The sequence below is a fragment of the Limulus polyphemus genome, unplaced genomic scaffold, assembly GCF_000517525.1.
Source record: "Limulus polyphemus unplaced genomic scaffold, Limulus_polyphemus-2.1.2 Scaffold455, whole genome shotgun sequence".
NCBI classification, from domain to species: Eukaryota; Metazoa; Arthropoda; class Merostomata; order Xiphosura; family Limulidae; genus Limulus; species Limulus polyphemus.
The window spans coordinates 170,916-183,734 of NW_013666065.1; the positions used below are offsets into that span (position 1 = coordinate 170,916).

General features: G+C 32.6%; 1 protein-coding gene across 3 annotated transcripts in view; it reads right to left on the reverse strand.

Annotated features, from left to right (window-relative positions):
• The window catches only part of LOC106458390 (serine/arginine-rich splicing factor 6-like), a 45,546-nt gene that overhangs the window by 11,107 nt on the left and 21,620 nt on the right, over positions 1-12,819 (reverse strand). For all 3 annotated transcript variants that reach the window (XM_013917899.2, XM_022384580.1, XM_022384579.1), the window contains one exon: positions 9,841-9,879. In XM_013917899.2, coding sequence (XP_013773353.1) covers positions 9,841-9,879 — 39 coding nt within the window. The remainder of the gene's footprint in view (positions 1-9,840; positions 9,880-12,819) is intronic.

The following is a 12,819-nucleotide window of genomic DNA, read 5'->3' on the forward strand; positions in this document are numbered from 1 at the left end:
AACAATGTACAAGGTTGGCCAATTTGACTGACCTCAAAACCACCAAAAGAAAAATCTAAATTAACCTTTCTACCATTTAGAATGACTTCAAATTGTAACATGAAACTACATTAGTTTATCTGAAACAGCTTTACACTTGTAACAGCATACATCTGTTTATACTTTTATTGCCCTTTGAATCATGTCAAACTAATATTTGTGTCACATAAGTTGTAAATCATTTGGTGAACATGTAGCTCTTGTTACCCTATCAAATTATATAATACACGAGCTACTCATGAGCTTACCATGTGAAAATTTTCACTATTATTATTATCATTGTTTGTTTTGTCTAATCTAACCTAAAAAGTTTTGAATTTTTATATTCTAGTTACTTTTATAATAATAAATAAATAATATGCATGAAAAACAAGAAATAAAGTACTTGCCTGGGCCTTTTTTTTGCTGTTAACTGTTGATGAAATTTAACCATACATTTATTATACTAATGGTAAAATTGCATCAAATAATTGTTTATTTAATTAAATATTGCACCAAAGAAAATAGACTAAAGATATGCAAAAAGCAGAGAATGTCCTACAAATACCACAATTTTATCTGGCTTTCTAGCTGTGTATTAAAAATTTCCCATGGGAATAAAGTTTGAACTGGAAGTGAAATAGATAATTCTCTGTACAGAAAACAACATAATATATCATTTGATAGATCAAAATCTTGGTTTTTTATTAGTTACAAATAATTTAGTATTAAACATCAGAGAGAATTATTAGCAATTTCTGAAAGCAAGGATGTGACAGGTGGGCATGGCAAGGGGTGGTCTGATTTTCTATTTTATGGTTCTGTAACGAAACAAGATTGAAAGCTATAAAAATTATGCTTTGCCTGAGCGATGATTACTTTATAGTAATTTACTATAAATTTCATACTTCTTAAATGAGTGGTAAATATATTAGAGAAGAGGGGATATCTAGAGATCAAACATAACAATTTTCATACTAAAGGATTTTTTTAATATTGCCTTATAAAATTAAGAACTTAAAACTCATATCAAAATTTGGATAATTAGCTACGTTTTCATGCCAAATTTATTTATATACCTTAATAAGAAAGTAATTGAATTAAATTTTGAATGCAACTCACCAAAATATGGTGACATGCACAGAAAAAGATGCCCATAGCAAAAATGTTAAAAAAGGTAGTTATAAATTACTGTTAATGTCATGTTAATCATTGTATCATGAAACAGAGGACACACAAGTTTTGTAACATGGAAATTTACTTTGGTTTCATCCCTTGTTGACACAGCTGCCAATAATTTTTCAATGGAAGCAGTGTTATCACAAGACAACATAGGAAAGATCATGTGATTGCCTACTATAACAGTTGGGTTTTTTGTGTGTGTGAATTGCATATAGAAGTGTGACAGAACAACCTAGTCCACACCATATGGCATCTGGGTTCATACATTAGATCTTGCAGCAGAAGGATAGTCACACCACCTACACCAGCAGAACACCGCCACCCTACTCTCATGTTCAATTGAACACATTTAGGAAGCAGCCTCCATGGCCCACCATCCCAATGGCTATGAAATGGTAAGTGATAAGGACTTCCATGCTCCATTAGAATATGAAGGGGAATGCATCGAAGAGGTTGGAGAAACCCATCACTTGAGAAAGTGCAATGGGTGGCCACAAAATCTTATTTTGAAAGACTGAACCCAACTTGTACAATCAAGAGAACGGCAGGGAAGGGCATCATTCCCCTCCTACTTTACTCATGTTAATTTGAGAGTGAACACCTGGAACAAACATATTTATGAAGCAAAACACAGAGAGGATGAACCTATAAGCGATCTCATGATTCATCCCATCTCAACTGTGAGCACTAGCAAAGGAACAGTTGCACAGTGTGGATTTAAGAATTTGTATACTTGGACAGGCCCCACTTGCCACAGAGTAGTATCTGAAAAAGAAGTGCAAGGAAGCCCCTGTATTATGAAATAAAGAAGAAAAATGACACTTATCTACTCAAAGATGAACTAATGAGTGAAGAATGGCAACAGGAGGTAGACAATATCTGGCTCAGAAGGAAACTGCCAGACGATACAGATAATGTGAAACAAAAGGTGTGGTCCCCATACTGGCCTGGATAATATCCTCCAAAGGATGATGCAAATCAGCAGCCAAAGACATTGTTAGGTGACAAATCTGATGAGCAGAGAAACAGAAAAGGCAGTAGGAGTCGGGATACAAGTCAGATTAGGCTACACAGATCATGACTTGCCAAACCCAAATAATCAAGGTAATAGAAGAAAGGTCATGGAAAACCGAAGGATTCCAGTGTATAAACAAACGAGAACTGTATAAAGGTATACGAGCCACTTAACACTTTAAAGACACAACCAGACACAAGAGATGATCAGAATGGGAATATATATGTAAAATGGAAGGAAGAGAAACAGGAGTGAAGGAAACATTACCCTCAGGTGAAGCAGAGTTTTTGACAGGATAGTACAATCAGGATAAAGAAGAACATAGGTTCAGTGGTAAAAGATGAGACAGGAAGCCAAAGGTTTAACTCTATCACCCCGGGTACCCTTTACTGCGCATGACATAAGGTTTTAGTGTCTTACATTCAAAATTTTATTAAGCTACTTTTTGTTTATGTTATACCAATTAGAATAGCATAAAATCTTAGCTAATAATCCATATTTTAATAGTATACAAGTTTTAAGTTCTTAATTCTAAAAGAAAATATACAAAAAAATTCTGAATTTCCACTAGCGTAACACACGATACATTTTATCTTAGCATGTCATCATCCCTACTTTATCCATCACCCCTTGAAAATGTACGAAATTAAATGTAAAATACTCTCTATAAAATTGCTATTGCTCAAACAGACCATAATTGTTATGGTCTTCAATTTTGTTTGGTTACAGAGCTATCAAAGAGAAAATTAGACCTCTCCTGCCACATCCTCTCTTTCACAATTCGTTGATAGTTCTATCTTATGTATCACTATATATTACTTATAACCAATAGAAAGTCAAGGTTTCCACCTATTAAATGGCGTATTGTATAACATTGTGTTCTGAACAGATAACCGTCAATTTCACTCCAACTAGAATCATCATTCCCGTGGAAAAGTTAACAGCTAGCTTGGATGAATTTGTAACGGCTTTGTCGAATAGTTAAAAAGCCAGAAACATTTTTAGATGTAAGTGAATTTGTCTACTTTTTGCATGTTATTAGTCTATATTCTTTGGTGTATTATTTAATCAAATAAAAATTGTTAAGTGCTTTGCTATAATCACTAAAAAAAATCAGGCTTAACTCTCCTTGACAATTGAGGTCAAGAAAAAAAAAAGATTGGGTAAGTACTTTATTTCTTGTTTTTCACATTCATTCTTTATTTATCATTATAAAAGTAACTAAAATTAAAAGTATGGATCTTTCTAAGTTATTTAAGACTAAATTAGGTAAAATAAGTAATAATAATAATTAAAATGGTTCATAAAGCATGCACACGAGCAGCTTGTGGGTAATGTAATTCGATAGCATAACGTGAGCTGCATGTTCCCCGAGTGATGTACAACTCATAATGGTGTGGATAGCAGTTAGACACGGTTCAAACGGCAATAAAGCAACAAAATTTAATTATAAATAGATGTATAATATTACAAACTTAGAGCTACTTAGGATAAACGAATGTAGTTTCATGTTACAATTTGAAGCCATTCTAGAAAGAAAAAAAGGGTAATTTAGATTTATTTCAATTTTTTTTTGGAGGTTACAAGGTTGGTCGAATTGACCAATCCCGTTTTGAGATAGGGTAGAGAAAATAACATATAAACTATAAGGATTTAGTGAAAAAAAAGTTTGAAATGCATTTAGGAGGTTTTAGAGATGACGAAAAGTATTTTTAATTTTAACATGAAAATTGCTTTGCACGCGGACTATTAAAAACAAATACTCAATATGTAGTTTCATGTTACAATTTAAAGCCATTCTAGATAGAAAAAAAGGGTAATTTAGATTTATTTCAATTTTTTTTTTGGAGGTTACAAGGTTGGTCGAATTGACCAATCCCGTTTTGAGATAGGGTAGAGAAAATAACATATAAACTATAAGGATTTAGTGAAAAAAAGTTTGAAATGCATTTAGGAGGTTTTAGAGATTAGACAAAGGAAATTTTAGATTTTTGAGATGATGAAAAGTATTTTTAATTTTAACATGAAAATTGCTTTGCACACTGACTATTAAAAACAAATACTCAATATGTTCATGGACAAAACTATTTTATTTTATTAAAAATACTTCACTAAGAAATATGACTGAAAGACTGCCAAATTTCTTGAAGATATACACAATATATAGAGTTGTAAGAATTTAATTTATATCAACTTTAAACAAGTACAAAAGGTCACGTGACTCAGTCACATAGACCGACTCCATGTTGAGAGAGTTAAAGCATAAACATATTTATACAACTCTACTTGATCATCAATCTCTACGGGCTCCTCCCAGATCAGGGTATATTTATGATGTAGTAGGGACAAGTAATAGTGTTCACCTCAACTATGCTGGCAAGATATTAGCTGCAAGAGTAAGACCTGTAAGATATAGATGTTGAATGGTTTGGTATTATAGATACATATGTAGGGTGACCTGCAATATACTTTTGGTGTACCACATGGTCCATCACCCCAGCAGTTAGGAACTGGTAAGTGGCAAAGGTCTTCTGTGCTTTACTTGAAGAAGAAGAATGGAGGATTTCATGTGGGGAGACCCAGACAATGTGCCCAGATCCCCATCAGTCCAGAAAGGTTTTTAATGGAGATAGTGCAATGGGTGACTGTAAAACCCTATTTTTAAAAGCCACAAAATGCGAGCCAGGGAAGTGGGCAGAAATACTGTTCTGGTGCTGGCTTTGTTCACGAATAGGTATGATCCGATCCAGGTTGGACAAGAAATGCATAATAGAAATATACATCTACCAGAAGAAAACCTCAAGTGGCTTTGCAGAACATCCCATCTCATAGTGGGCAAATTTATAGCCAGGACAGATGGTAGGAGCATTTTCCACTATCTTGGTTTGATGCAGATTTTAGATAAGTATGACCTGGGAGGCAACACTAGCTGCCTAGTGAGATCCTGTTGAATGAAAGAGAGATCCTAAAAGGGAACTGGTATACATTCTACTGAAAGGTGATGTGGCAATGAAAGAATAACGACCTGTGTAAGCCAAAACCCATCAGGAGATCAAACAGGCACCTGAAACACTGACCATGGTCAACTTCAGACTGGGTGAAGAAGCCACAGATGGGATCAGAGAGAGAGGAGAAATGGGAAGAAAGGCAAAGAGAGGAGGCGCAAGATAAGAGATTAAGGTCGGGAAATGGTACATGATGAACAGCAGGAGAAGACAAAGGTATACACAGAATTGTACGTGTATGATAGTCACTGGCAACAAGAGAGATGAATGAGACTACTGGTATAGGTAAGGTGAAAGAAAAGGATGGCCTGAAATATAGAATGGTTGATTGAGAAGGAGACTGATGTAGATGAGCAATATGAATAAAGGGGAAATACCTAGGAACAGAATGAGAATAGAAGTCCTACAGTATCAGACTAGGCCACCAGGGAAAAAGAATACCAAAAAAGACAAATCGGAAAAAAAAGGGAACCAGATGGATAATACATACACACGAGAGAAGGAGTACAGTAAAGAGGAATGTAACCCAACCCAACAAGTCCAGACAGCAGGAGTACAGAGTGACAGAGCAGATAAAATAGAACAGACCAAACAGAGAAAGAAATGAACAAATACAAATGGTATCAGAAACATCAAGAAGTGCTACAGATAAAAGGTGGCAGTGAGAGAGGGAATACAGAAGTATAAAGAGAAAAAGATGAAAAATGCAAAAATAGGGAACTAGAAAGAAAAAGAGAAAGTAAGGGTCCTGATCCCTAAGAGATGGAAAGATTAAGGCTGTTTAACGAATGGTATAGTACTACCAAAGCAAGTATGTGAAGGATGTAGTCTAATATATCATTCACAATTGAGGAGAAAGAACTTCAGCCAATGAAACACACTGAGCAATGGCTGCTACGACCTTGAAAGGGTATCCAAAAGCCACAGAAGAAATAAGGCCTAAGTGTGAACTAGGACTAAGTATAAAATATCATTATTTGAGTAATTAATAACATATTAAAGCTTTTAGAAAAAAAAAAAGCTAAAGAAAACAAAAATCAAAGTTTCATTAACAATTGATACTTGAAACTGTCAGTACTTGGTGAAACTCCATAATTACAGAATTGAGGAAAAACATGACAATTATAGGTTTCACAAATACATTATTTATTACAACCATGGTTTTGATAGTAAAGGCATCATCAGGTACAACAAATTTCATTAAATTGAAAACAGAAGAAAATTTTAAACATGTCTAGTCAATACAGTGTCAAGGAGAAGAATGAAGATTCATGAGTGCAAGTGCATAAAGGAGTTTGTGTGCGTGGAGGTAAGTTGCCCTCCTGCTAGTGGCCCAAATTGATTACATAAGGTGGACGTTTTCACTAGGCTAGTGGTATGCGAATATCTTTCGCAGAATGCATGGAAATGCTAAAGAAGATAGCTAGTGTGTGTTGAAAGTACTAGTTTTGGAATTTTGAGTTTTTGTCTCAATAAATTATTAGAGACATGGGATAAGTTAGCAAGTTAACCATTTTGTATCAGGTAGGTCAAAGTTTGCATGTCACAACCTTTTTCTGAGTTACATATAAAATTTAATTAAACTATTTAAGAATTATTAAAGAATACAAGTAAATTTGGCATCAAAACATAGTTAGTAAATCAAATTTTAATATCATACAAGTTTTAAACTCTTAATTTTACATGGACATATTTTTAAAAATTGCACACCTCCAAGAAATATGAAATTTAATGCAAATTAATTATTACAATATAGATATTATTCAGGAAAAGCATAATCTTTATAGCCTTCAATCATATTTGTTTAAGGAGCCACACCCATATGTCACATCCTTTTTTTTCACAAATTGTCAATAGTTCAGATATTTTAAACTATATTATTTATACCAACAGAAGGTCAAAGTTTTAATCTGTCAAACGAAATATTATGTTGCACTGTTTCCTGTACAAGATATCATCTATTTTGTCATTCAGTTTCAAATTTGTTCTGATGGGAATCACATTGATGAGCTCAGAACTTTTAAAAGCTCTTAAGTCACAGTTAAAAATCCAGAAAAATTATGATAGTTATAGGACAGTGTTTGTTTTTAGTGTGCTAGTATTCTATGATCTTAGGTGTATTATTAAATTAAATAAAAAATTATTTAGTGTAATACCATTAGTTTAAAAAAGTAGGCTAAGATTCATTGACAGTCAAGTCAAAAAGAGACCTAAGTAAGTACTATATTTCTTGTTTTTTCATGCGTATTCTCTATTCATTATTATAAACGTAACTTTAAGCTATTTAAGATAAACACTAATGGTTTTCTGTTACAATTGCAGTCATTCTAGAACAAAAAAAGGGTTAATTTAGATATATTTTCTATTTTATATGGTAGTTATGAGGTCTGTCAAATTGAACAACCCTGTATAGTTATGGTAGAGAACATAACAGATAAAATATAAAGTTCATATATTTATTTAGGAAACTTCAGAGATTATGCTAATAAAATCTGGAAATTTCCAGATGATGAAAAGTATTTTTAACCTCAACATGAAAGTCACTTTGCACCTGGAGCAGTAAACACTCTGGCTCCATATAATAATAGACACATTTTTAATTAAAATACTTAATTAACAATTCTGATTTTAGTTTTCTACAGAAGACTTGTAATTTTTACTGAAACTTACCAAATTTTGTGAAGCTACATTAAGTACTTTCAAATTTATAGTACATATACCTTTTAATGGTTACATAGTGGTTACAAGGTCTTGTAAAATACATGAACCCATTGGGAAAAAAGTTTATATTGAATAAAATTATAAAGAAGAACAAATGTTGATTACACTCCATTTTCATATATATTTGCACAATTTACTATACATTAATGCTTACATTTTTACAAATTAATTTTTAAATATATATGATATAGCACAGCTTGCCCTTTGTTGCTCGAACGTGTTTTTCACAAATGAGGTGACAATAATAATGAGGTCACTATAATGGCATATTTAGGCAAGGTAGTCTTTTAAATACAAAATAAATATCATTTTCCAAGCTAAAGTCCTATGAAGCTGCTAGATGTACCACCCACAACTTACAGAAGGATCCTAAGAAATTTTTACACCCACTGGCTAGCCAATCTGTTTACCCAAAATGCTGTGGTAAGCAGTTTACTGAAATGAAGAAACTAAATAGATATGGGACAAAATATTTTTGTGTACTCCTGTCGCATTAGTGCATTTACAATTTTGTCTACCCACTTGCAAATCAACAATGTAAAAGGAAATGTATATGCCGTGTTTTTGTTTTTTACCTTGATAGAATTATTAATACTTGAAAATTTTAATACTATATTAATTTCTTGATTTTGTAATCATTTACTGAAAACTAATTAGCATGTTTTACATTTGTAATTTATTACATGGCTAAAAGTCTGGCATAAATGAGTGTATAAGAATACTGCTTTACGATCATTTGCCCCATGATCAAAAAATTGTGTCTTTGTGATGTGCCAATGCCTGCCAAAACTGCCACCAGGACACAATTTCAGCAAAATAAAGGTGTGCTCAAAACACAAGGTAAACCCCTCTAATCACCAAGTCATGCCAATCCAATTCTAAACAATCTTAATTAATTGAAAATAATAATGAGAAATCATAAATGTAATGAAATCACTTAATTTTGATTAGATGACTGTTTCATGACACTAATCAATGTAATTAATTATATCAATTGATCACCAGCTCAAATTGTAAATGTATTTTCACCTTGCCCAAGTTGGCATTCAAGGTTGCTAACCAGATATGTGTCATCCCACAGAGGTCAATTCTTCTGAGAAAATTCAGTAGGGATACACATTTCATAAATTTTAAATAATGTAAAATTGCTTGAAACTTGTAAATTTTAAAAACTAAAAAGTATGTTGCCGTATCATTATATATGAGGATAAAAATAAAAACACAAGAGTTGCTTTCTCACCCCCCCCCCCACAAGATTGTTTGTTATGAATTTTGTGCAAAGCTACACGAGGGGTATTTGTGCTAGCTGTCCCTAATTTAGCAGTGAAAGACTAGAGGGAAGGCAGCTTGTCATCATCACCCACCTCCAACTTTTGGTCTACTCTTTTACCATTGAATAGTGGGATTGACTGAAAGGGTGAAGGCTGAAAGGGCAAGCATGTTTGGTGGGATGGGTATTAGAACCCATGTCCCGCAGATTGCAAACTAGCACCCTAACCACCTGGCCATGTCAGGCTCTCTTGAGAAGAATATGTACTTAATTTTAAGTGCATACTATGAAAAAAAAATATATAACATTGCATATAAATATGTAAACAATCTATCACACTGGTTAAAAACAAGTGATTTTTCTTGCAATAAAACAAAAAATCATCAAGATAAAGGCACATCAATAAAGAATTTTTTTTAAATACACAAACACAACAAAAGTAAGTTCAGATTTAAATTCTTAAATATAATATTGAAAATAACAAGCAGTTGACACTTAACTATGATGATGGCAATAACCTTATTAATAAAGTACAAAAATTAGTTAGTTTTATATATCAATTAAGTGAAATTTCTGGTAAAGGTTTCAGAAATTGTCACCTCCAAAGAGCATATAAATATTTAGCTTACCGAACGTGAAAGCCCACCACCTGATTTTACAGAGTAAGTCTGAAAAAAAGAGAAAAGAAAATTGTCAACTGTATATATATATACTGCATTGTACAGCAGTAGAAACAGCTTTTCACTGTATCATACCCTCTACCAATTGTTAATTTCATTTGTTGTTTAGGTTTTGATCATAAAACTACAAAAATGTCAATGTCCTTAACTGGTAATATTCAGTTAAAGTTTGAAGATCAATGAGAAATCACACTCATAAAATGAATTCTAACTTTACTAGTCTGTGAATAAGATTAATACATTATCTTTTTTATTTTTTGTCGTTGTTTTACTTTTCACAAAGTGTATAATCATAATGAAGTACTCTTATAAGTGAGAAGCAATAACTAATTTTCTCTATCTAGTCAGCTGAAATGTACTTAGTGAATGACAAATTAGTTCCTTTTAAAGAAATGAATAAATACCTCAGATTACCATGAATGATAACAAAGATGATACTTCAGAAAGAATAATAAATTTGACTGTTTAGTTTAAAGCATGTACTTTTTTATAATACATCATTTAAATAAACTGTTTTTTGTGTATGTATGTTTAGAGCAAAGACACATCAAGCTACCTGCTGTGTCCACTGAGGGGAATCAAACCCCTGATTTTAGTGGTGTACAACTGTCTCAACAAGGGTCTTATGCAAACTGAAAAGTATTTCAATTTTCTTAATGGTAGCCACTGTGATAATAGCTAGTGTTGGAAATTATTATGAAGTTGGTAAGAACAAGTTTATTATAAATAACTTTTGATCACAGATGAATTATTATAATTTAATATAAATTAAAGAAATCAGCCTGTAGAATAAAACATTTCGAGAGCAGTCATTAGATATGTAGAAATACTAAAGCAGTTAAACCACACCATGAAAACATGAAGCCATTCAGTTAAGGGCCTGAAAAGCTTGTGCTGAGCATCACATCCACCCTAATTTTTATATTACCCACTCATCTAATGGCAAATTATAGACTAGTGGTATGAAATTAATTTTTTCACTTCATGGAAAAGCAAAATCATCTAAAAGCTCATGGGCTATTAGCAGTAGCATGCAGAGGGAGGGAGGCATCCAATGCAAATAGTCAAATCGAATAGTAGAACCCTTTCCGCCCTTCCCCAAGGTCTTAGGTACAAGGCCCCAGGCATCATAGAACCTCTGCATGCCACTGGCTATTAGATTACACAATATATGATCTACAGCTATGAAGTACACAGAAAAATGACAAATGAACTTTCAAAACATCAAGTTTTTTGATACAGCCAGTTTTTGTCCATTTTACTTTTATTTACTTGAATACTCTGCCTAAACCTCCCATAAAAGAAAATCTTGTTGAACTTAAAGTGAATTGAGATAATTTTATCACAGTAAATGAATATTGTGGTTTTCTAAGCAATCCTCTTACACTTTATTAGTCTTATTGAGGCTATTTTAACCAGTCTTTTGCTAAATATTTAGTTATCACCAAACCTAGTTTTATGAAGGAACTTAACATTAATTTTTAAATATTTTTTGCACGAGAAACTGTTTTCTTATTAACATAAATTTATCAACAAGTTTTCAGAAAAATTATCTAATAGACCAAAGCATTATATTTTGCATTATTGTAAAACTACACTCACAATAATACACAACATTAAGCTTTCCATTTAATGAAGGCTTACTACTGTTAACTTTCACAAGATGAATTCTCACTTATATATCCTCATCCATTACTTAAAGTTAAGGATTTGAAGTAGTGATGTAAGAACAATAGACAACCTACATTGTATGGAAGCAACTGGTTTCTCTTTACCTCAGAAATGTTGAGAGATCATGAGAACATGTGCTCACGATACACAATAACTGGCCTGTAAACAATCTTCATGCTAATTAACCCTTTCACTACAGCTGAGGGAAGATTAATTGTTGTTGGCAGCAGAGACTGACTTTTCTCCATCACCATCAAAACATTATTCCCTCTAGAGCAGAAAGTAACAACCTTCCACAAGCTTGAATCGACTGCCAGACACCAGGTGTGTTGACATAACATCAATATATGTAAGTGCCTTATTTATTATAATACAGCAAAATATTCTGCTAATTTGTGATGTTTTTTTGATGGAGAAATGACATTGATTGGGGTCGACCATGAAAGGGTTAAAACAGTACTAAAAATGTGTTCTTGATAAATTTATACCAAAATAATGGATTAGGCTGTCACTTCCATTATCTCTATCTTCAATTTAATTACACAGTGAAAGGGTTAAAACAGTACTAAAAATATGTTCTTGATAAATTTACACCAAAATAATGGATTAGGCTGTCACTTCCATTATCTCTATCTTCAACCAATCTCTATCTTCAATTTAATTACACAGTGAAAGGGTTAAGACAGTACTAAAAATATGTTCTTGATAAATTTATACCAAAATAATGGATTAGGCTGTCACTTCCATTATCTCCATCTTCAACCACATTTGAGTGTGAAATTGAAGTGTCAGTTCTTTTTCTATCTAACTTTATTCCACTGACTGATTTTATTGTGTTTCAAAAATGCTTCTTTAAAGCAAGGATCCCAGCATAGAATTTAAGATGAAATTTGTATTATTTTCTATTCCAGTAAATCTAGTTTCTTGCCTTTCTTTCCAGTATGCTTTACATGTTTCCAGTCCAAGATGACAGATAATAACGAACAGTAGCCACAGGAGGGAAACATCCGAGTGATTTTGCTTTGTCTATTAACCCGATGACTACCGGTACTAACTTTCTTAGTAGGCAATGCAAGTGTGCATTTGTGAATTGAAAAAAATGATAGAGAACTTATCTTTTAATGGATTTCTGATTTTATTTTTATAAATAGTAGCATAACATTCAATTGTTTGTACAAAAAGTATTCTTTAATGGAGTTTAAAGAGGAATTTAATGAAAAAATTCCTCAAATACGTTTTATACAGTAACTAAGTGCC